At 42.2% G+C, this 26,395-nt stretch overlaps 1 protein-coding gene across 1 annotated transcript in view; it reads left to right on the top strand.

The window, feature by feature from the left end:
- The window catches only part of MAOB (monoamine oxidase B), a 120,844-nt gene that overhangs the window by 66,108 nt on the left and 28,341 nt on the right, over positions 1 to 26,395 (top strand). Inside the window, exons 4-5 of the mRNA XM_086387092.1 lie at positions 23,444 to 23,548; positions 24,240 to 24,331. Of these exons, the coding sequence (XP_086243218.1) occupies positions 23,444 to 23,548; positions 24,240 to 24,331 (197 nt within the window). The remainder of the gene's footprint in view (positions 1 to 23,443; positions 23,549 to 24,239; positions 24,332 to 26,395) is intronic.

The following is a 26,395-nucleotide window of genomic DNA, read 5'->3' as shown; positions in this document are numbered from 1 at the left end:
ATAGTGCCACTTGCAGCGACATGGATGGACCTAGAGATTGTCATACAGTGAAGTAAGTCAGAAAGAAAAAGACAAATATCATATAACATCACTTATATGTGGAATCTAGAAAAATGGTACAGATGAACTTATTTGCAAGGTATAAAAATAGCGTCACACATGTATAAAACAAACTTACGGCTACCAACAGGAGAAGGGATGTGGGATGAATTGGGAGGTTGGGACTGACATACATACACTACTATGTATAAAATAGATAACTAATGAGGACCTACTGTACAGCACAGGGAACTCTACTCAGTGTTCTGTGGTGACCTAAATGGGAAGGAAATCTAAAAAAGAGGAGAGATATGTATAACTGATCCACTTTGCTGTACAGCAGAAACACAACATTGTAAAGCAACTACAATAAATATTAAAGATTGGGATCATAGGCTTAGAAGCCAGAGGATCTGAATTTGAATTTGAGTCACTACCTATTGGCTATGCAATTTGAGGCAAATTTCTTAATCTTTCTGCACCTCTATTTCTTAATCTAAAATGAAGATAATGATAACACCTTCCTTGTAGGTTGTTGAGAGAGAAATGAATGAAACTTGTAAAATCCTTGAAAGAATGCCTGGTCCAGAATTCCTGGTACAGAAAGTGTTAGCCATGGTGATGATGGTAATTATGATGCTTGCCTATCACAATCCTTATTTCTCTTACCCACCTTCTTCTTGCTCATGACTTCCCTTTTGCAGTGATGGTTTTTTTTTTTTTTTTTTAAGCATATGGACATCCATCAGAAGTACCCCTTAAGTGAATTTCTTTGAAAACTCTTTGTTCCTGATAAGATTTTTTTTCCAAATAAACAGATACTTCTGGGATATTCCTTTCATCTCAGGCTGGTTGGTAAAGTTTGAATTCCCTTAAAGGGTCTACAGAGTGTATGTAAACTTCATGAGTGGCCTCTTTGCCAGATTTGCCTCTTTCTTCATCTGAATTTCACTCCAGGTTTCTCCTGCCATGTCTCTTCTCTACCAGATTCCACCCCCAAGGATTAATGTCCATAGCAGTTATGTTCATTTTGGGGCCAAGGAAACCTTTCTATTTATGCATAAAATCTCTTTTGATTTATTCCAATGTGGAGTTCTTATTTCAAAGCATTGCATTTGAAATCTTGAGATCTTCTGACTCATCTAAAGTGAATCATTGTTTTAGTCTGTACCATTAGAGAAAGTAAACAATTTGCCCCAAACTATTTATGGAGTGAAAAGTTGAAATCTTTACTGGCATTAATCAGTGGCTGACTTTGGAACTGGATGAGTTATTCAGTGGGAAGTAGAATACATGTTGTGTTGGATACATTCAAAGATATGAATTTCCATCTTGGGAGAGGACCTCTCCATAGACGAAGGCAGACTATGGAGTCATGGCCCTTCGTTAAGGCCTGGGCTTTCAATAAATTCGCTATGGACTTTAGATATATCACTTACTGTTTCTTAGAACCCTCAATTTCTAGTCTGTAAAGAGGGACTACTAGTTTCCACTCCCAGTGTTTTCATGAAAATTAAATATGATAAGATATAAAATGATTTTATAAATATCAGGTACTTTTACTATTTTAAAAAATCTTATGTGGCAGAAAAACCTTTCAGGTGGGAATTTTTTTTTTTTGATAATTTACTTTTTAGACACAATTTTTCCAGATGTAGATCATTATATATCCTCAGATTTCAAAATGATAGTGTGGTAACCCAAAGAGGGTAATAATTGACATCTGAGGAAAAACCCATTGTGAGAAAAATTATTTCTTTTAGGAGACTTAATCTCTCTCTTATTCCCCTTTGATGTTGTGTGTGCCCAAGTTACAAAGAGCTTTTTCATCTTCTCATTACTCTATATAGTTTAGGGACATCAAAAGCATTTGGATAATACCTTTGAAAGACTAGGGACGCACCTGTCGTCTGGCACCTGTGAGCCCAGTGAGGCTACAGTTGGACTAGGAAAGGGGTGCAGTTGTTTGGGATTAGTTGAGCTGCTCTCTGAGGCTGGAGTTCAGGGTCCAGGTCAGGAGGTTGAGAGAGTCCTTGACAGAGAAGGTGGCTGGATGAACACCTTCCCTGACAAGGGTGTTTTGGGGTGAGCAGTGGGGATTGATTGTTTTCTGCTGGTAAACCCCAGCATGCTGAGTGATGCCATAAGGGCAGGAAGCTTTGCACCTTCTGCTGCAAAGTCCTCCAGGGACTCACACAGTGGAATTCCCCTAGAGGACCCCAGGGCATTGTGTCTGTAAAGTTCAGTTCAGTTGCTCAGTCGTGTCCGATTCTTTGCAACCCCATGGACTGAAGCACACCAGGCTTCCCTGTCCATCACCAACTCCAGGAGCTTGCTCAAACTCATGTCCATCAAGTCAGTATGTGTTTGTAGAGAGATATTGTATTTACTAAAATAATAATACTAGTATCCTTCTTAACACTTTACATATAGTATCTCATGTAATCCTCTCTTCAGCCCTGGAGGTAGGTATTATTACATACATTTTATAAATGATGAAAGTGTCAGCCGTGTAGAGTAACTTACCTACGGTCTGTCAGAGAATCAGCCTCTTTCTATGCAATCTGTTTCTTGCAGTCTCTTGGCCTCTAAATGACAGTTGGTAAATAAAAAAGAATGAAATAATGCCATTTGTAGCAACATGAATACAACTAGAGATGATCATACTAAGTGAAGTCAGAAAGAGAAGGACAAATACCATATGATATCACTTATCTGTGGAATCTAAAACATGACACAAGTGAACCTATCTACAAAACAGAAACAGAATCAGGGAAGTAGAGAACTGATAGGTGGTTGCCAAAGGGGAGGGAGTTTGGGGAGAGATGGGGTGAAAGGTTGGGGTTAAGAGCTTTGAGCTATTATATACGGAATGGGTGAACAACAAGGTCCTACTGTATAGCACAGAGACCATAGGATACCACAGTATCCTATGGTAAACCAAAATGGAAAAGAATATATTTTAAAACATGTATATGTATGTATAACTGAGTCACTTTGCTGTGTAGCAGAAATTAACACAGCATTGTAAATCAACTATACTTTAATTAAGAAAAGTTAATTGGTGATACTTTTTGTGGAAAGAAAAGTGTATCAAAAAAAAAAAAGTGTATCGACAGTAGTGATGATATTAGTCAGTATTTACCCATTTGCTATAGACAAGGCACTCTGTTAAGAGATGTACTGCTTCCTGGCAATGACACCATGACATTGGTTCTATTTAAAGCCATATTATACAGAGATTAGTGGAAGTTGGTTGCCTGAGTTCATATGGTTAGCTAGTGCTGGACATCACAGGCTGTGTTCTCATCTCTAATCGCGTGTAATTGGGCACAAAAAGGGATCTTTTTCAAGTGACTTTTGATGTCTGAATATTCTAAAATAAGAGTTGGCCACATTTACTATTAAGCCAGTGTCCCTTTTTTGCTAGGACTAATTGTGTTTTTCGGAGAAGGCAATGGCACCCCACTCCAGTACTCTTGCCTGGAAAATCCCATGGACAGAGGAGCCTGGTAGGCTGCAGTCCATGGGGTCACTAAGAGTCGGACACGACCGAGTGACTTCACTTTCACTTTCACTTTTCACCTTCATGCATTGAAGAAGGAAATGGCAACCCACTCCAGTATTCTCTCCTGGAGAATCCCAGGGACAGGGGAGCCTGGTGGGCTGCCATCTATGAGGTCGCACAGAGTCGGACACGACTGAAGTGACTTAGCAGCAATTGTGTTTAGTTTTATTTCTTTAATGTCCTACAACCTACACAAACCAATTCTTTAACTCTTTTCACATTGACTGGGTAACCTACAGTTCAGTTCAATTCTGACACTAACTACTTGAAGTCCGCATGAACCCCACAAGTTAAGGACTCAGTCTCACAAAACTGCTCCCTCTTCCGATGCCAGATGAAATTTCCATGCCTCACCTACTTCCGACTGACCAATAGAAATCAAAGGTTCCCAGGACACACTCTTCAGGTTCGAAAGTTTGCCACAGAACTGGCCACAGAACTCAGAGAAAACAGTTTACTATTACTGGTTTTATTATAAAGGATACAGATGAACAACCAGGTGAGAAGGTACACAGGGTGAGGTCTGGAAGGGTCCTGAGCACAGTAGCTTCTGTCCCCAAGAAATTGGCATATACCATCCTCTAGGCATATAGATGCATTCTAGTTCACCGACCTGAGGCTCTCTGAACTCCCTTCTTAGGGGGCTTTATAGAGTTTTCATTATGTAGGCGTGATTGATTAAATCACTGGGCATTTGATTACATCAGTAATCAGCAACCCCCTTCCTCCCTGGAGGTTCTGGGGCGCGGCTGAAAGTTCCAACTCTCTCATCACGTGGTTGGTTCCCTTGGCAACCAGCTACCATCCAGAAGCTATCTAAAGGCTCATTAAGAGTCACCTTCATTAGCATAAACTGGTTTGATTGAAGGGGGCTTGTTAGGAATAACAAAAGACACTCTTCTCACCCCAGTTGCTCAAGAACTCCTAAAGGTTTTAGAAGCTCTTGTGCCAGGAACTTGAGATAAAGACCAAATATATATTATCACAATATCACACTATTGAAGTAGCATTTTCCAAATATCTATAAAGCTCTTACAGCCCTTTAGTAATGGCTATTTTAATAAGCATTTGATCTATTTTTTCCTATGAATAAACCACATTGGATTTATTAATTAAACTCTAATACTAGACCTGAGAAAACTATCTTTCATGTAAATTATTTATGGAAGATTTTATAAAGTCTTTTAGTGAGACTACAGTGATCTTTTCTCTAATTTAAGATTGTGTATAAGTTAATGCAGCTAACAGAGCATGTTAAAAATGCATGGAAGGGAAGATTTCAATATTTAGATTTGTTTAAAATTTATTGGAATTTGGAGACCATGTGGATTTTAACTTCCAGGTCCTTGCCTAAATAACTCAAAACATGCAATAGGAATTATTTTTTTTAAAGTCCTTGGAGATACTTTTATGATGGCAAATTCACTCTTGCTCCTGGTGCAAACCTCTATGTGACCTTAATGAGATTTTAAAATTATGACGTATGATATAAAAGTCAGTTTTGCTTTGTAGGCCTTCTGTCACCTGAAAACTTGGTTTACTCATGGGTGTCAAGCCAATAGACACACCCAAGTCAAAGTGAAGGAGAATTTATTATTACTTGCAGCAAAGAAGAACACTGGGGATCTTTCCCAAAGCAGCGTCTCCCCACAACAAAATTGTGCTGTGCTTAGTCACTCAGTCGTGTTCGACTCTTTGTGACTCCATGGAATGTATGTATCTCTCCAGGCTCCTGTCCATGGGGATTCTCTAGGCAAAAATACTGGAGTGGATTGCCATGCCCTCCTCCAGAGTATCTTCCCAATCTAGGGTTCAAACCCAGGTCTCCTGCATTGGCGTGCATTCTTTACCATCTGAGCCACCAGGGAAGCCCCAGAATACTGGAGCAGGTAGACTATCCCTTCTCCAGGGAAACTTTCTGACCCAGAAATCAAAGTGGTATCTCCTGCATTGCAGGTGAATTCTTTACCAGCTGAGCTACCAGGGAAGCCCCCAACAAAATTGAGGAAGTTTTAAGTTAAAGGTACATGCATATTCATGAAAGGGCTTGAGCAAAGGAGAATTCAGCATAGAATTGGGACAAAGGTCGACAGAGGCAAGTTTCGGTTGATTGGAGGGTCATGGGGGCCTTAATTTCTGCTGCTGCTGCTTCTGCTAAGTCGCTTCAGTCGTGTCCGACTCTGTGCGACCCCGTAGACTGCAGCCCACCAGGCTCCTCTGTCCCTGGGATTCTCCAGGCAAGAACACTGGAGTGGGTTGCCATTTCCTTCTCCATTAATTCCTGCAGAAGACCTCAAAGATATTATGTATATTCCTTGAGCAGGAACCAGGACCCTGCTTTAATGGCTGTGCTATTGTTTCTTATTCAGCTGCAAAACTTAACCACGGAACAACAAATTGTTTCTTGATTGCTCTTCCTTTGTTTCTGCATTCCCTCCCTTCCTTGATCAGCAACTGTTTGAATCTGCCTTTTGGAACTCTGAAAAGGTCAGAGAGGCTGAATGAAGCCTATTTCCTATGAACATGAAACATGCATTCATGCTTGCTGCTACTAATGCTGCTAAGTCGCCTCAGTCGTGTCCAACTCTGTGTGACCCCATAGACGGAAGCCCACCAAGGCTCTCCCGTCCTTGGGATTCTCCAGGCAAGAACACTGGAGTGGGTTGCCATTTGCTTAGTTGTGTCCAACTCTTTGAGACCCCATGCACTGTACCCCACCAGGCTCCTCCATCCGTGGGATTCTCCAGGCAAAATACTGGAGTGGGCTACCAATTCCTCCTCCAGGGGATCTTCCCTACCCAGGGATCAAACCCACGTATCCTGTGGCTTCTGCATTGGCAGGCAGACTACCACTGAGCCACCTGGGAGGCCCCACAAACAAGAAACAGGGACTGAGGGTGGGACTCGGAAAGGATTTTTACCTGGGAGTCCTGCGGGTCCTGCTCAGTTTCACTTAGATTTGATTACAGTCTTTCTCCTCTGAATTTCCCCTGTCAGTCTGTTAACCTCTCTGAATATGTTTGTAACAGCTATGGCTGTATTTCTTATTTCCTTTAGCAAGTCTCTGGTCAGGATCACAGAGAAGAAGATTGGGACCCTCCCACTAATCCTCCCCAAAGAAAACTTGTATTCTCAAAGGGGGTCCCGATGTACCTGGTTCTGTATATTTTCCTGAGATTAACCCCGCCCCTCACCCCCAGAGCCTGGAGATTGAGAGTCTTTAGACAATGCTACAGTCTGTTGTGTCTATTCCGTTGAATGGCTGTTATGAGGGAGTTTCCCAGGAATCAGATCTCTGAGATGGAGAGGAGCATCACTTCACTTCACTTCAGTCACTCACTCCTGTCCAACTCTTTGTGACTCCATGGACTGCAGCACTCCAGGCATCACCAAATCCTGGAGTTTACTCAAACTCATGTCTGTTGAGTCAGTGATGCCATCCAACCATCTCATCCTCTGTTGTCCCCTTCTCCTCCTGCCTTCAATCTTTCCCAGCGTCAGGGTCTTTTCAAATGAGTCAGCTCTTCACATCAGGTGGCCAAAGTATTGGAGTTTCAGCTTCAACATCTGTCCTCCCGATGAACATTCAGGACTGATTTCCTTTAGGATGGACTGGTTGGATCTCCTTGCAGTCCAAGGGACTCTCAAGAATCTTCTCCAACACCATAGTTCAAAAGAATCAATTCGGCGCTCAGCTTTCTTTATAGTCCAACTCTCACATCCATACATGACCACTGGAAAAACCATAGCCTTGACTAGACGGACCTTTGTTGGCAAAGTAATGTCTCTAGCATGCTGGAGGGATGTTGGGGAGTGCTCTGGGCATCAACAGCTGTGGATGGAAGGGGAAAGAGGCAGGACCCAGCAGAGGGAGAAGTCAAACTGTGATATATTTTCAATGGAATCCTCAGCCCACCCTGAAAGGAATTCTGAAGATGGGGTGACACTTCAGAGCTGTCCTGACTGGGGCAAGAGGACAAGACTTCTCTACCCTCACATCAGTCAGTCACTGGAAGTGCATTGCTCAGAGAAGGGAGCATGACCTTGGGTAAAGTGGTTTTTTCTGCAGCTGGGGTTGTCTCTGAAGGAGGCTAAGAGCCAAGGGTTGCCTGCTAGGAACACTCTAAGCAGGTAAACAAATAAGACCCTTACTTCTGAGTGGGGAGATGGGCAAGCTCATCACAGTGTCCACCATATTGACCATTTGGGTAGACCACTCTGTTCTTATGTAGTTCTAGATCAAGCTTTACTTATTGGGGCTTTTGTAGACTTAGCCCCCTGGCTAACAGAATGGCTCTGGATGGATATGCATAGGGGTGTTTGGAGTAAGATAGCTGCCGTCATGGGGCTTCCTTTGTGGCTCAGGGGTAAAGAATCTGCATGCAGTGCAAGAGAGGCAGGAGATGCAGGTTCAATCTCTGGGTCAGGAAGATCCCCTGGAGGAGGGCATGGCAACCCACTCCAATATTCTTGCCTGGAGAATCCCATGGAAAGAGGAGTCTGGCTGGCTACAGTCCATGGGGTGGCAAAGAGTTGACATGACTGAAGTGACTGAGCATGCACGCAGGCAGATGACCTCATGAATCCTGCTGACTGCACTCTGCAAAGCTCTCTTTAACAGCCATGTAGCCAGGTGACACCATGAAGTCAACCATGTGCCTTGTTATAATTATGGTGCTGTAACTGTTTCCATGGACCTGCTCTCCAACTAGACTTTGGAGCTCGTTGAGCCTGGGATTGTGTCTTATTTCTTTTCTGTGTCTTTAGAGGGTCACATGGTGCTTGTCTCATATCTGTGGTCAGTATGCTGTTAGTGATTGAAATAAATTGTCCTAATGTTCTTAGCAGTTAAAAATATGATGCCTAGAGATTTTTTTTCTGGGCCTATCCAAGCCTATCATTAGGCTTCCCTGGTGGCTCAGACAGTAAAGAATCCACCTGCAATGCGGGAGACCTGAGTTAGATCACTGGGTTGGGAAGATCCCCTGGAGGACAGCATGGCAACCCTCTCGGTATTTTTGCCTAGAGAATCCCCATGGGCAGAGGAGCCTGGTGGACTACAGTCCATGGGGTCTCAAAGAGTTGGACATGACTGAGCGACTAAGCACAGCAACATCCAAGCCTATCAGTAAAATGATCTTAATTCTCTTCATCATTTAGCTAAATATAGTGTCAGTTCTAATTTGATAGTTATCCTTTGCTTGGGCTTTTAAAGTCACAAACACATTTAAGCAGACAGAGTGTAATGGCAATGAGGTGGGCCACATTGGTGCCTGCTGCTGTTTATGCCCTTGTGACCATCCAGATCTTGGATCTCCTGCTGTTACTGAGTCCAAGCTCACTTTGCTTGCTGCATGACAGGCCAATGAATCCGAGAGGAGGTGTTGAGGCAAAAAGAGACTTTAATTGGGGAGCCAGCAGACCGAGAAGATGGCAGGCTAGTGTCTCAAAATCACCATCTTATTGGGGTCCAGATGCCAGGTTCTTTTATAGATCAGAGAGAAAGAAGCAATAAGTAACTAAAGTAAAAGGGCAGAATAGAGAGGGAGAGGCAGTGGGGAAGTAAAGTGAAAGGGTTTTCAGTCTTGCAAAACATCTCAAAGGGAGTGGCCAGCCTTTGGAAGGGGTGTGTTAATCTCTTCTATTCACAAGTGAGCACGGACAAGCTATCTCTCCAGGAGCTGAACAAAGGCCTTTTAGTTTACAGTCATGCAGAGGGTCAGGGTTCTCCAGGCAAGCCATTAAGTATGATTATAATAACAAGAGTAACGAAAAGCAAGTCAAAGAAACAGTTTCCAATGTGGAGTCAGAATTGGCTTTCTCCCTGCAACACTGCTGCATCATGAGAGGTGGCATGAGGTGGAGAACCAGCTTGATTTTAAGCACGGCTAAACTTGAACCCCTCTCATTAGCTGGATGATCCTGGGGAAGTTGTTTATCCTAAGATTCACTCTCCTCTGTAAAATGGGTCAATACACAAATGTTCATGGACATTTCACATTTTTGCGTAGGTGTTTGGGGACCATTTTCTTGGGCGTTTACCTAGAAGTGAGTCATAAACTGTGTGCATAAGCATCTTTCGTAGATACTGCCAAAAGGTTTTCCAAAGTGGTTATACTATGTCACACCATCTTAATTTCACCAACACTCAGTGTTGTCATCAAGCTTTCTCAACCTCAAATTCGTGACTCTTAAGAAAGGGCTCAAGTTAAGTTTCAGTTATACTCTCTGATTTTACATACAGAATTGTTTGTATATGTGTGCTTTGCTGGAGAGATTACATGGTTTTCTACAGAGCTTCAGGGGGGCCCTTGTCCCAGAGAAGAGCAGGGACCACGGCTTCAAGTTGTTGGCTTTCTTATAATCCTTAACACTATAATGGTACACGTAGTGTTTATTCGAGCCAAGATTCCTCTTGGGAAAACTAAAACTGCTGGGTAGCTGTCTCTATTTTTGAAAAGCACATTATGGAAGGCCAAAGCACTCTGGCATTTTGCTAGTGCTGGTGGATGTCGGGAGATGTTGGCAATGTTCAAAATTTCATGCCCTAAAAAAAGAGATGATATTTATTGGGGTATTTTAGGTGTCTGTAATAATTTGATCAAATAAACACATACGTGTCTACTAATTGAAAGAGTGAAAAAATTGGCTCAGGAAGATAGATTTTAGCTGTGGGCGTTATTCTGCTTTGGAAACAACCTGTTGACATCAGTGGTGTGTCCTGATGGTTTGCAATGTGATACAGCTGGAAATGGCTAATACAAGTAGCAGAGGATTAGAGGCACAAAATCCTGCATCCTTCTCAATACACTCTTATTCTTTGAGGTAAATGTATGGGCTTATTTTGGGAACTCTTTCCTGTGGAGGTCTCCATCTCCATCAGCAGGTGCATTTAGAAAAGATTAGGAAAGTAAAGAGAACAAAGATACTGATCAAGTTCTGGTGGGGGAAGAATTACAACGTTCAGTTTTCCTAGTTGAAACCCTTTAAGTTTTTTTTTTTTTTTCCCCGAAGATATTAAGTTTCATGGTGTTTACAAAGCATTCAGTCGTTCTTCTGTTTCAGACGGTGAAGAATTCTTCTTCTTATTTTAAAACTATTTGCCTTCATCCGTTTGGGTTGCTATAACAAAATACCACAGACTGGATGGCTTATAAACAGCAGAAATTTATTTCTCCCAGTTCTGGAGGCTGGGAAGTCCAAGATCAAGGTCACTGGCAGATCTGGTGATGCTGTCTGCTCGCTGTGTTCTTGCTTGGCAGAAGCTTCCAGACGTTCTTTTATAAGGGTGCTGATCTCATTCATGAGAATGAAGCCCTCATAACATAATCATCTCCCAAAGACCCCCGCCCTCACATACCATCATGGGGCGGGGTGGGGGGTGGTTAGGCTTCAACATACAAATTTGAGGGGGAAACAAATATTCAGTCTGTAGCACTGTTCATCCAATCAATCATCTATCCATCCATCCAATCATCCAATTATCCAACAGTTGTAAAACACCAGTCAAATATACATCACCTTTAAGCATTATCAATCAGTCAATTCAGTCACTCAGCCGTGTCTGACACTTTGGAACCCTATGGACTGCAGCACACTAGGCTTCCCAGTCCTTTACCATCTCCTGGAGTTTGCTTAAACTTATGTCCATCAAGTCGGTGATGCCATCCAACTATCTCATCCTCTGTCATCCCCTTCTCCTCCTGCCTTCAATCCTTCCCAGCATCAGGGTCTTTGCCAATGAGTCAGTTCTTCACATCAGGTGGCCACAGTACTGCAGTTTCAGCTTCAGCATCAGTCCTTCCAATGAATATTCAGGACTGATTTCCTTTAGGATGGACTGGTTGGATCTCCTTGCAGTCCAAGGGACTCTCAAGAGTCTTCTCCAGCACCACAGTTCAAAAGCATCATGGGAGGAGGTAAATAATTGATTTTTTTCCTGAAGTAGCTGGGGAAAGAAGACAAAGTCACGTGGAACACCTAGAGAATAATGTCGAGCTGACATGGGCAAATATTAATATGAGTTGCTATGGTAAGAATTCAAAATGGGGTGAACTTTATGTTTTGAAGAGTAATGGGGGGTGAGGTGAATTTTTGGAAGGCTTCCTGAAGAAAGTGAGTCTTGAGCTGGGTGTAGAAAGTAGTTTAAGCTTTTCACTGCCAGAACTCAGAAGGCAAAGGAACATCTGAGGGCACATGGAGCCACGATGCAGGGGTCAGGTTGTCCTGCAGAGACCAGAGCACAGAGGCCTCTCCTCGGCAACCACCTCTTTCCAGCCTGGATTATTCCAGTGAGCAGAAGAAAGAGGATGAAACAGGCCTCCTTTCTGTTCTTGTGTATCTGTTTCATCTCAGGATGCTTGCCGGGGCCTCTAACTAAAGCACTGTTTCCTCTCCTGCCCCACCACACTGAGAGTCACATGGTTCCCTCTTCTCTTCTTGTCTTTTCCTTCAAATGGTACCTTCTCAGTGAGGCCTTCCCTGAAGACCTTATTTAAAACTGCAATCAACCCCAAACCACCAACAGTCCCTCTTTGCCTTTCTTACTCTCTTTTTCTTTCTGCTTTTTAATTAGTGTAATTGCTTTACCATGTTGCTATATGATGTTCCTGCTATACGATGTTCCTGCTATACGATGAAGTGAATTAGTTATATGTATACATATATCCCCTCCATCTTGGACCTCCCTCCCACCTGCATCCCCCATCGCACTCCTCTAGGTCACCACGGAGCACCCAGCAGAACTTCCTTCATAGCACTTATCATCTTTGAATATACCACGTGATTTTCTTCTTTATGTTTTTAGCCTCTTTTATTTTGTTTCTGTCTATTACAGTGTAAGCTCCCAGGAGAGCAGAGACTTTTATCTGTTGTCACTCAGTACTGTGCCCCCAGAGCCTGGAACAGGTGCTTAGGAGGTGGTCAAGAAATATTTGTTGACCTATGTAATTTTAAAATTTCTGTTTTAAAAAAATTATTTATTTTGATTGGAGGATAATTATTTACAAAAATGTGATGGTTTTTGCCATACATAGACATGAATCGACCATAGGTATACATGCGTCCCCTCCATCATGAATCCCCCCTCCCAGCTCCCTCCCCACCCCATCCCTCTAGGTTGTCACAGAGCACCAGCTTTGGGTGCCCTGCTTCATGCATCAAACTTGCAACTAGTTATCTATTTTACATATGGTAATATATGTTTCAATGCCATTCTCTCAAATCATCCCACCCTCTCCTTCTCCAAGAGTCCAAAAGTCTGTTCGTTATGTCTGTGTCTTGTTTCACAACAAAAAAAAAAAAAAAAAAAGAAAGAAAGAAAGAAAAAGAAAGATCCGTGAGCTAATGAACTGGCATGGAAGTCATCTTAGGAGGGGGATGGACTGGTCTTTGCCTGGAGAGTCACAGAAAAGATCTGGCAGGTTATTGAACCCATCATTAGCTTCCACCTGGTTTGTAAGAATCTCAAGTGGTTCCTGGATCTAAATATCTTCCAGAGACCTTCTTGAGCAGCAGCTCACAGAGCAGAGATCTAAGTAAGTGCTTGAGCTCTAAATGCACAAACCTGAAGTTAAGTTCTGTTCTACTTGTGTGCAAGCTGTGTGACCTTTGAACATATTACTCAACCTCTGTGTGCTTCAGAACACATCTGTAAAGTGAAACATACAATTAGCAATTTACTCACTGGGTTGTGAGAATTAATTTAAGTAAAACCATTAACCTAGTGTCTGGCAAATGGTATTCAATGATTATAATTAAAGGCTGGAAAGTTTCATGATCAAGAGCATTGACTTTTGAATGTCTGAATTTCAGTCCCATTGCCACTTAGTACTTGTGAGTCCTTGATAATTATTTTACTTCTCTCTGTCTCAGCTTCTCCATCTGAAAGGTGGCTGTGAAGATTAATGAATTAATACATGCAAAGTATACAGAACAAGGCCTGAATGGGGTAAACATTCACTGTAAGCTGTTGCTGTTAATGTTATTATAATTCCTGCAGAGCTTTGCCTAATGTCTCAGCCACTATCACCACCACCTTCCCTATTTCTCCCTACATGGACAATTCTGTTGCAGGAAGAAGGACCCTTCAAGGGCCCAAGAGTGAGCTCCTGTCTAACACTTGGATTGCCCGAGGAGATACATGTGCTGACAAAGTGAGAGACTTTATTGGGAAGGGGTGCCCAGGAGGAGAGCAGGAGGGTAAGGGAACCCAGGAGAACTGCTCTGTCATGTAGATCGCAGTCTCAGGTTTTATGGTGATGATGTCAGCTTTCTGGGTTGTCTCTAACCAGTCACCTTGCTTGGTCTGACTCAAGGTCCTTTCTGGTGGTGTGTATCTCTCAGCCAAGATGGAATCCAGCATGAGGATTTCTGGGAGGTTGCTCATCTCCTCCCTCTTTCGGCACCTCCCAAATTCTCCTGGTTATTTTTTGGAGGTAGCATTCTATTCCTTATCAAGACCTCCTGTTGTGAGAAAGTCAGGCTGGCCTGGCCAAGGCGAGTGGCTTCCGTCAACAGTTACCTAACCACTCCAGGCCTTTCCTGTACTAAGTGTCACTGTTGTCTGCGCCTCCCTCCAGCTTCACCCATGTGATGATGCAATCAGAACACAGTGTTGACACCAGGCTCCAGGCACTTAGAAATGAGAACACATTAACAGAGGAAGAAAGCCATTTGGCTAAGTAGAGCTTCCTGCCCTCCTCCCCCACAAAAGTGAATGTGAAGTCGCTCAGTCATGTCTGACTCTTTGCGACCCCGTGGACTGTAGCCTACCAGGCTTCTCTGTCCATGGGATTCTCCAGGCAAGAATACTGGAGTGGGTTACCATTTCCTTCTCCAGGGGATCTTCCCAACCCAGGGATCGAACCTGGGTCTCCCGCATTGGACGCAGACACTTTAACCTCTGAGCCACCAGGGAAGCCTAAATTTCGTTTCTTCCAAACTGGAAATATAGATCAAAAGTTAAGCTTGGTCCTCCTCCTGTTTTGTCTGTGACTCAGTTGGAATCCTTGCCAAGAGCTGTAAAAATGACTGCATTCTAGAGGGGCCAGGTGACTGGCTCTGGCTCCCAGGAGGAAGGCAAGATTTCCATGAATAGCAGAGGAGACACTGAGAAGGAATCTGTTTTGAATCTGTTGTTTGGTCTTTTAAAAGTCACCCTGTACCCCTTCTCCTGTAGTTGTGTTCCAGCCCTTCTCAGACTTTTTTCATTCTTGAAGATTACTGAGAACTGAAAGTAGCTTGGCCTCACCTGTTCTTACTGCAGAGACTGGGGTCAGCGTGGGAAGTTCAGTTCACTTGCTCAATCATGTCTGACTCTTTGCTACCCCATGGACTGCAGCACGCCAGGCCTCCTGTCCATCACCAACTCCTGGAGCTTGCTCAAACTCATGTCCATCGAGTCGGTGATGCCATCCAACCATCTCATCCTCTGTCTTCCCCTTCTCCTCCTGCCTTCAATCTTTCCCAGCATCAGGATCTTTCCCAATGAGTCAGTTCTTTGCATCAATGTGGGAAATAAGATGGCAAAAGGGCTTCCCAGATGGGACCGAATTCAGGGTGGGTGGTCTTTGCCTCCAAAGAATGAGGGTCAGGAGAAGGGTGAGAACACCTGGAACATTAGGATTGTCGCTGTCATTAGTAATGTGTGTGCCTGCCAAGCCAGCCCATCTCATTACGGGCCAAGAAGGCAGATTTCAGGTGTTTTAAATGGGCTTGCATGGCTCAAAGGCTACAAAATAAGGCCATGAGGTAATCAAGTTGGTTGCCGGTTGTCTGCAAGTTTCCTTTAAAATGTCACACATCAATCTCCATGCTAGGTTTTCTGATTCAAGGAATTTACTCAAAGGAGATTAATTGATAAACATGGATTTATGGGTAAGAAGTGGTTGTATAAATGACAGGGCATGCCTCATGATCCTGGAACTGTCAGCACCAACCATTTAGTGAGTGCATCCTATTTGCTATGCATCATTTGGGTTAATTCTGACAATACCCCTGTGAGATGGCTACCATTATTCCAAATCTAAGGATAGGAGTACACAAATGTTAAGCAACTTGCCTGTAGTCACACAACTATCAAGTTTCAGAGCCTGTTTTGAATCCATTCTTTGGTCTTTTAAAGCCACCCTGCATCCCTTCTCCTGTGCTTCTGTTTCAGCCCTTCTCAGACTTTTACATTCTTGAAAATTACTGAGAACTTCAAGTAGCTTTGGCTCAAGTGACTCCATCTGTTTGTATTTTCCATATTAGGAATCAAAACTGAGAGTTTTTAACAATATCTATTAATTCACCGAAACTTACTGTGTTGCTGCTACTGCTGCTAAGTCGCTTCAGTTGTGTCCGACTCTGTGCGACCCCATAGACGGCAGCCCACCAGGCTCCTCTGTCCCTGGGATTTTCCAGGCAAGAATACTGAAGTGGGTTGCCATTTCCTTCTCCAATGCAAGAAAGTGAAAAGTGAAACTGAAGTCGATCAGTCGTGCCCAACTCTTAGTGACCCCATGGACTGCAGCCTATCAGGCTGCTCCATCCATGGGATTTTCCAGGCAAGAGTATTGGAGTTGGGTGCCATTGCCTTCTCCAAACTTACTGTGTGGGTCACAACAAACTGTGGAAAATTCTGAAAGAGATGGGAATACCAGACCACCTGACCTGCCACTTGAGAAACCTGTATACAGGTCAGGAAGCAACAGTTAGAACTGGACATGGAACAACAGACTGGTTCCAAATAGGAAAAGGAATATGTCAAGGCTGTATATTGTCACCCTGCTTATTTAACTTGTATGCAGAATACATCATGAGAAGCACTGGGCTGGAGGAAGCACAAGCTGGAATCAAGATTGTCGGGAGAAATATCAATAACCTCACATATGCAGATGACACCACCCTTATGGCAGAAAGTGAAGAGGAACTAAAAAGTCTCTTGATGAAAGTGAAAGAGCAGAGTGAAAAAGTTGGCTTAAAGCTCAACATTCAGAAAACGAAGATCATGGCATCTGGTCCCATCACTTCACGGCAAATAGATAGGGAAACAGTGGAAAGTGTCAGACTTTATTTTGGGGGGCTCCAAAATCACTGCAGATGGTGACAGCAGCCATGAAATTAAAAGATGCTTACTCCTTGGAAGAAAAGTTATGACCATACTAGATAGCATATTGAAAAGGAGAGACATTACTTTGCCAAAAAAGATTCGTCCAGTCAAGGCTATGGTTTTTCCAGTAGTCATGTATGGATGTGAGAGTTGGACTGTGAAGAAGGCTGAACGCCAAAGAATTGATGCTTTTGAACTGTTGTGTTGGAGAAGACTCTTGAGAGTCCCTTGGACTGCAAGGAGATCCAACCAGTCCATTCTAAAGGAGATCAGCCCTGGGATTTCTTTGGAAGGAATGATGCTGAAGCTGAAACTCCAGTACTCTGGCCACCTCATGCGAAGAGTTAACTCATTGGAAAAGACTCTGATGCTGGGAGGGATTGGGGGCAGGAGGAGAAGGGGACGACAGAGGATGAGATGGCTGGATGGCATCACCGACTCGATGGACGTGAGTTTGAGTGAACTCTGGGAGATGGTGATGGACAGGGAGGCCTGGCGCACTGGGATTTATGGGGTTGCAAAGAGTCGGACACAACTGAGCTACTGAACTGAACTGAACTGAAAGTGAAAGTTGCTCAGTCGTGTCCAACTATTTGTGACCCCATGGACTGCAGCACACCAGGCTTCCCTGTCCATCACTAACTCCCAGAGCTTGATTAAACTCATGTCTATCGAGTTGGTGATGCCATCCAACCATCTCATCCTCTGTCGTCCCCTTTTCCTCATGGCTTCAATGTTTCCCAGCATCAGGGTCTTTTCTAATGTATCAGTTCTTTGCATCAGGTGGCCTAAGTATTGGAGTTTCAGCTTTAGCATCAGTCCTTCCAATGAATATTCAGGGCTGATTTTCTTTAGGATGGACTGGTTGGATCTCCTTGCAGTCCAAGGGACTCTCAAGAGTCTACTCCAATACCACAGTTCAAAAGCATTAATTCTTCCGCACTCAGCTTTCTTTATAGTCCAACTCTCACATTCATACATGACTACTGGAAAGACCATAGCTTTGACTAGACTATATATAGTCCATTTGACTAGACCATATATAGTCCACTAGACTCTACAGTCCATGGAATTCTCCACGCCAGAATACTAGAGTGGGTAACCTTTCCCCTCTCCAGGGGATCTTCCCAACCCAGGGATTGAACCCAGGTCTCCCGCATTGCAGGTGGATTCTTTACCAGCTGAGACACCAGGGAAGCCCAGTTCACCTAAAGTAACAATAATACCCCTATGACAAGTTAAAATAGTTGTATGGAAAAAAAGATGTTTTCTAAAGCAAACACATGAGTGAGTGGCACTGATTTTCATTTTTGTGTATCTTTCCCATCTGGCTGAAGAGGAAATAGCTGCATTCTCCTATCTGTGTTTGGCATTCAATCTGTTGTGATATGTTGCTTTGTCCCTGAGCTGGGGACTTACTCTGATGTCTTCCCATGATTTCCTCAGATGAGACAGGCCTCCCTGGACAATATTCTAAATAGTAATAGTCACTGGAATGTTTCTACAAAAGCCAAATCTGAGGCACAAAACTCTCGCAGTATCTTTGGTTATGTCAAATAAATTTAGACCTTTCCCTACTTTCCCTACTTATTCCCTGAAGCTTGAAAACTTGAGTTTTTATGGCTCTAATAATAGTTATTTCCTGGGTTCATCATAAGATTTCTGTAATCTTATACAACAATACAGTTGGCTCTCCATGTTTGCAGATTCAACTGACCACAGATCATGTACCATATTTATGACTGTGGTTGGTTGAATTCGTGGATATAGAACTCACAGATACAGAGGGCCAGCTCTGGGACTTGAGAATCCATGGATTTGGGTGTCTGCTGTGCATCTTGGAAACAGTACCCTGAAGACACTGAAGGATGTAATCACTTTTATAAACTTAGCTACGGTGCTACTTGCTTGGATGTAAGACACCAAGGACTGTCAGTAAATGAGCACATAAAAAGGGTAAAGTGTTTTATTCTTTTTCATCACAGTACTCTTTGTACATTGTTTGGTTTCCATTTACTCACACAGAGCTCTTTGTGGTGGTCACTTCTCACTTTGGTTTTGGCTTTAGAGTTCTGAACACAAACAAAGGACCATTTAGTCAAAGCTATGGTTTTTCCAGTAGTCATGTATGGATGTGAGAGTTGGACTATAAAGAAAGCTGAGCGCCGAAGAACTGATGCTTTTGAACTGTGGTGTTGGGGAAGGCTCTTGAGAGTCCCTTGGACTGCAAGGAGATCCAACTAGTCCATCCTAAAGGAAATCAGTCCTGAATGTTCATTGGAAGGACTGATGTTGAAGCTGAAACTCCAATACTTTGGCCACTTGATGTGAAGAACTGACTCATTTGAAAAGACACTGATGCTGGGAAAGATTGAAGGCGAGAGAAGGGGACGACAGAGGATGAGATGGTTGGATGGCATCACCGACACAATGGACATGGGTTTGGGTGGACTCCGGGAGTTGGTGATGGACAGGGAGGCCTGGCGTGCTGCAGTCCATGGGGTCGCAAAGAGTGAGACACGACTGAGCAACTGAACTGAATTGAATTGATTCTTGGTCCTAAAGGATTTTGCAGCAAAAATGGGCTGTTCTTCCCATTTAAGGGGTGATTATTCAACCTGCTCGTGGTTTTATCTCTTTCTGATCTCCTTTACCTGTGGGCAGAAGGCCCAAAGAGTCCAGGGAGAGGTCTTTGAGTGCCAGCCTTGGGTGTACTCTGTCTTTGCGAGGTAGCCTGACCTATTTCTTTACTGTGGGAGTTCTATCTCTTAACTTCTTTTATAAGTGCATCTCTGGTGTGTGGTGGGAAGGGGGAAAGTATTGATGGTGGGGACCTGCAGGGGCCAGGGGAGGGAACTTAAAAGCAAAAAAGTTAATAATAGCTAATAATAATAGGAAACCTGCTATAAACCAAATGTTTGTGCCCTCCCTCAAATTCATATATTGAAATCCTAACCTGTAGTGAGATAGTATTAGAAGACGGAGCCTTTGGGAGGTGATTAGGTCATAAAGGCAGAGTCCTCATGAATGAGATCAGTGCCCTTATAAAGAGACCTAGAGAGCTCCCTTGTCTCTTCTATTGTGTGATGATACAGCAAGAAGATGGTCATCTGTGAACCAGGAAGTTGGTCCTCACCAGACACCACATCTGCCAGTGTCTTGACCTTGAACTTCCCAACCTCCAGAACTTTGAGAAATAAGTTTCTGTTATTCATAAACACCCAGTGTATTGTATTTTTGTTGTTGTTGTTGTTAGAGCAGCCCAAAAGGACTAAGACCAAAGATCTTTCTTAGAATTTAGGACATTGTGTGTCAAATAAGTAAGTTCAAGGTCACACACCTGAGATGATAGCCAACATTTATTGTGAACTTACTGTGTGCCAGCAATCTATGCCCACAGGTCCTAGACATGCAAAAATAATAATTACAGCAGTGGTAACTGCTGCAGGAATAACGGCGATGTTTGTTGATAACTGACAATATGCCAGTTGTCAGAGTAACTCATGTGAGTCATCTCACTTCATCTTTCCAGTACATCTATGAGGTAGTGACTGTCATCCCATTTTACACATGGATAAACTGAGGACAGAGAGCTTAAGCAGCTGAACACAGCTAGTGAGTGGCAGAGACATGACTTGATCGTAAGATTGGCTCCAGAGTGTGTGACGTTGTAGCTTAGAGTCCAGTGGGTAACACAGAGTGGTCAAATGACATTGGTGCAGTGGAGTTAGTGGCAGGAGAGCTCTGGGACATGGAGAAGTCCCCCTAACCCGGTTGTTTATGGTAATCTGGACATACTTCCTGGAGGAAGATGATGGGGCCAAGAGTCGTCGAGTTGGAAAGACTGATATATGGGGCCTAATGAGATCAAGCAACTTACTTGTTCCATGTCAATCAGCTTTGGAGAGGCAGTGCAGGGGTGGGACCCACCTGTCCTTTGCAATGAATGCTCCTGTGGATCCAAGTTTAGAAATGTACAGTGGTAATGTACAATATTAGCATTAGGGAAAACTAGTTGAAAGGTATAAGGACACTTTCTGTACTGTCTCTGCAATTTCTCCATAAGTCTAATATTCTAAAATCAAAAGGTACTTAAAGCATAAAAGTCAACCAAGTGTTGATCAGGCTGTGGAGCAAGTAGAACTCTTGTACATTTCTGGTGAGAATGTAAAGCGGTAGAATCACTTTGGGAAGCTATTAAACTTGAAAAGTTCAATGTACAGCTACCATGCATCTCAGCCATTCCGGTCCTAGGCATTTATTCAAGAGAAAAAAAAATACATATGTGTGTGTGACAAGAAACAAGGATGTTCTTAATAGCTTTATTCACAATGAATCAAAACTGGAAATAATCATCAGCGGAGGAATGGATAAACAAACCATGGTGCATCCATACAGTGAAACACTCAGCAATCAAAAGGGACCATTGCAGCATGGATGAGCCTCAAGAACACCATGTCGAGCAAAAGAAGCCAGATAAATGTGGAATCATACATGCTGCATGATTCCATTTGTAGAAAAACAAAAAAATTCTAGAACAGGCAAAACCAATCTATAGTGACAAAAAACTGATCAGTGGTTGTCTGGGGGCAGAAAGGGAATAGGAATTCACTGGGAAGGGGTAGGAGAGAACTTTCTGGGGTGATGGAAATGTTTTATATCTTGATTGTGATAATGGTTACACAGGTACATACAGTGTGTCAAAAACTTCCCAAATGGTGCGTTTAAAATAGTTTCATTGTATGTGAATTATACCTTGTGAAAGTTTTACTCAGTTGTGTCCCACTCTTTGTGACTCCCTGGACTGTATCCTCTGTCCATGGAATTCTCCAGGCAAGAATACTGAAGTGGGTAGCCATTCCCTTTGCCAGGGGATCTTCCCGACCCTGGGATGGAACCTGGGTCTCATGCACTGCAGACAGATTCTTTGTCGGCTGAAATGTGTAGCAGTTAATTTTATGTGTAACTTGGCTAGGCCACAATACCCAGATATTGATCAAACACTCTTCTAGATGCTTCTGTGCAGGTATTTTTTTAGATGAGATTATCATTTAAATTAGACTTTGAATAAAGCAGATTCCCCTCCATAATGTGAGTGGACCTCATCCAATCAGTTAAAGGCCTTAACAGAAAAACACTGAGGTTCCCCAAGGAAAAGGGAATTCTGCTACCAGATGGTCTTTGGACTTGAACTGCAACTCTTCCCTGAGTTTCCAGCCAGCCGGCCTGCCCTGTAGATTATGGAGTTGCCAAGCCTCTACAATTGCCTGAGCCAACTCCTTAAATTAAGTTAATCTCTCTCTCATCACTCCCATGCACACACACATGCACACACATTCAATTGGCTTTGTTTGTCTGGAGAATCTTGACTAATAGAAGAAAAGTAAGCCTATATGATAACTCTTCCCTGAGAACCTTAGGACCTTGTTGGAGAAAAGATCAATATGACCATAGAGTTTGTAATTAAAATTATTTCTGTGAGCACAAAATCAGTATGAGATGAAACTTTGCTGAATGACTGAGATTATTGTGAGATTTGGGTTGATTGTGGACCTTGACTTACTCCAATTTGGTTGCAAGATGATGCCAGAATACACAGCCTGACTCAGGTTTTCAAATAAACCAAAAGTGATTAACAGTAGTTTTCTTCCAGCATTAACAAGTTAAGTTTCCCAGAAATGACTTACATGCTGCCATATTAGTAATCTTTGCCGAAATATTAATATATGCCTTTTATTTCTGTGTTGAGGTATCCCTGCTCTCTTGGAAGCACCAGGTAGTGTAAACGTGTCACAAAGAGATCCTTGAAGTCGTCTGTTATTGTGTGTGTGGCTGTACTCTGCTTGCAGGATCTTAGTTCCCCAACCAGGGATTGAACCTGGGGCCATGACAGTGAAAGTTAGGAGTCCTAACTGGACCACCAGGCAACTCCCTAAGTTGTCTCTTCTTTTTGCTTTGACCTTGATCTTTGGGAACTCCTGTGTTGACCTAGTGTATCTATTCCTGGGAAAAAACTTTCTGGGCCCTCTTTTGTGACTCTCCCTAGAGATATTTCTCCTTAGAGAAGCCTGGTGGGCTACAGTCCATAGGGTTGCGATTGGTTTTCTGTCCCCTTCTAACTTGTGTAATATTTATAGTTTCCATTTTCTGACCCTCCACCATGCAGGGATATCCTGGCTCTGAGATATTTGTAAGTACCATTGGCAAATGAGATTAGGTAACCTCAATTCTGTACTGGCATTTATATTTTACATGGAAAGAGTTCTAGTTTCAGAAAGAAGCTTCTCTATTGTGTTGGGTGTGGCACCAAATTTATTTAGTAACAGAGAATTCTGCTGGAAATGTTTATGCTTAAAAGTTAAGTTCTGAGGACAGAAGGAACTAAAACATTTGAGTATCTATCACAAACTGATAGGGGGCTTCCCAGGTGGTGCTAGTGGTTAAGAACTCATCTGCTAATGCAGGAGATTTAGGAGATCTGGGTTCGATCCCTGGGTGGGGAAGATCCCCTGGAGGAGGAAATGGAAACCCACTCCAGTATTCTTGCCTGGAGAATCCCATGGACAGAGAAGCCTGGCTGGCTACAGTCCATAGGGTTGCAAAGAGTCAGACACGACTGAAACGACTTAGCATGCACATACTGATAACATGATTTTGCTTACAGCTATTTAACAGCTTAGCATATTTAACTACTCTTCCATCGAAGTAAATGTTTCCTTTGAAAAATATCTTGTATCTCACAGGGCAAATCCTACCCCTTCAGGGGCTCATTCCCGTCTGTGTGGAATCCTATCACCTACCTAGATCATAACAACCTCTGGAGGACGATGGATGACATGGGACGAGAGGTAAAACTTCCACAAGCTTCTTTGATGACATTTGTATTCTTCATGATAAGTTTAGTCCTTGAAAGACGGTGAAACATGTCCCCAATGCCTAGCACATTGTGTGGCACAGTGACTCACAGTAAAGATTTGTGAGATGAATGAATGAACTTGTTTCTAACCCTTAAAAGAATGAGATGTCCAACAGGCTCCTATTTGCATACCACCAGTGTTGGGGGAGGGAAGATTTTATATCATTCAGCCTTCCTGTGATAATGTTTCTAATTTTACAGAAATAGCAAATAAGATTTCTGGATCTTTGAGTCATCACCATGCCCAAACCTGCATCTCCTAAGTAAACACACACAGAGTAAACACACCTGAAGGTCCAGTTTAAACATGATTTGGTGCAACTGACTGATCTTTGTTAAGGCGTTGACTTTCTGAATTGTTCTCTCTAAATTAGTAACTTAGTAGTTATTTGGAAACTGCCTGATTACAGAATCACCTCCATTTATGGTAGAGGAAAGGTTAGCATAAATTAAATATGGATTGAGTGAATAGGAATAGGAAGGGGATTGTGCAATAAAAACCACTATTGAGGGAATTTCGAATTTTCTTTCTTTAAGTTAGAGCTTTTAATACTATTGAAATGGTTATTTAAAATGGAAAATTACATTTGTTTTTTCCCCTCTGAATCATCACCCGAATGTAGATTCCCAGTGATGCCCCGTGGAAGGCACCCCTTGCAGAACAGTGGGACCTGATGACAATGAAGGAGTTGCTGGACAAGATCTGCTGGACAGAGTAAGACTCGCCATCAGACACAGGCATTGACTGTGACCTGCTTTCAGATGTATTTAGCAATTCCATTCAGCAACTCTGAGATAAAGAGCTGTTTTGTGTTTAAAACCACAGTTGGTCAAGTGGAGGGCTGAAAAATATTGCGATCATGTCCTAAAGGCGTCTATACATCAAACCTACTTCTTGGAAATAGTTTTGCATCACAAAGGTGATGTTGCCCCATAAAGTCCTCAGGACAGTCTAGAATATGCCATCTCTTTTATTTAGAACAGCTTAAAGGGAAACTTCCCTGGTGGTCTGGTAGTTAGGACTCTGTGGTTCCAGTGCAGGGGGCACGGTTTTAATCCCTGGTGGGGGAAACTAAGATCCTACAAGGCATGGCCAAAATAAATAAATAAATAATTAAAAATACATATGTGTTTTTTTTAAAAAAAACAGCTTAAAGATCTCATTTATTAAGCTGTTGAAGTAAAGATAGTTTTGTACTCCTTGCTAAAGGTCAGGTATGGAGATAGTGTACCAGGATATACATTTCAAACACCTATGGAATGGGGTGCAACTCTTTAAAGCTTTGAAGGGGAACTTCTAGAGACCTTCTCTGGATCATTCACAAGTATCCAGGAAATATGGATGACTAGACTGACTACTCCCCATTAAGGAGAAACATGTAGCATTGAAAGAAAGTGTGCATGAGTCAAGTATTAAATTGCAGTTGGCAGAGTTGTGGAAGCTGTATAGACAGACAAGATGAAGAGGCCTCACTGATCTTGGACAGCAGGGAAAAGGGAAAGGATGTGGTGAATTTGTGGTAAACAAAGTAAGAAAATGGAATTGCAATGAGGGTATTTGCCCATGCTAAACAGCATTAGTTGGGAATATGACTCTGTGGTTGATATCTTCATTCTCTAGGCTTTGGGGAGGGAAGTTGGAGCTCTGGCAGCTAAAAGTAAAAAAGATTTGAGGGATATCTGAATCTGAGATATGGAAATAATCAAAAGACATAAAATGTACATACATTTTCATATGTAAATTCAACTTTTAAAAATTTAGCTTAAAGAAGGAGAGAAAAAGAGAGAAAGGGAGATTCAAAGCATTATTATTATTATTATTTTGGCCACTTGGCTTGCAGGATCTTAGTTCCCTGAACAGGAATCAAACCCAGGCCCTTGACAGTGGAAGCACAGAGTCCTCACCACTGGATCACCAGGGAATTTCCTCAAAGCATTATTTTTAAAAGAAAAATCTAAAGGTCCTCAAATTGAAGATTGGTTAAATTAATTATGCTTTGTCTGAAAATTGGAATACCCTAAAATCTTTAAAGTTTTGTTGTAGAAGAATATTTAATGACTTGAAAAAATTGTATTATTAAACAAATAGAAAAGCAGACTATAATCAAGTATGTACAATGTGATCTCATTTCTAAAAAGGAACCAGTATATGCACTGCAAGCAATGGACATCCATCAGAACATTTTTTTAAACATATATTGCAGTGCAAACATTTGTCCGAGTAATTAAAATTCTTCATCAAACACCATATTTCATGGTTGCAGACTATTCCATGAAAAGTGAATATTATAATGTGTTTATCTATTATCATTAGATATTTTAGTTACTTCCAGTTTTTAATCATTGCCATTATTATATAATAGTTTGTGATAAACATGTACTACTCTTATGTCTTCAGCCTTTGAAAGCAACCAATTTTGAAAGAGTAAAACCCTTTTATTGTCATGAAATCATGCCTATTATTAATTACATCATTTTAACACATGTGATTTACCACATTTTTTGAGAATGTAGCTTGTGATACAACGGTTTTTTTTTGGTAATAAAATTGCAGTATTAAGTTTTACATTTTATACATGAGATTTTAAAAATATAATGAGTATTTATTACCTGCATTTATAACTCCCATTATAAAAAGCTTTTAATAAATTCATGAGTTCTTCTCTCTCCAGAGAGCTTTAAAGCTCACTGAAGATAAGACTAATTATATTTCTTTGGTCTCATAGAGATCTGAGTTTTTCTGTCATAGTCCTTGGCCTTGTCCTCCTGTTAGTGAATA

This window comes from Bos grunniens, chromosome X, assembly GCF_055505025.1.
Source record: "Bos grunniens cultivar Pamir isolate PY7600 chromosome X, Bosgru_T2T1.0, whole genome shotgun sequence".
Taxonomy (NCBI): Eukaryota; Metazoa; Chordata; class Mammalia; order Artiodactyla; family Bovidae; genus Bos; species Bos grunniens.
The sequence above is the reverse complement of the archived record's forward strand: the minus strand, read 5'-3'. Positions and strand labels throughout refer to the sequence as shown.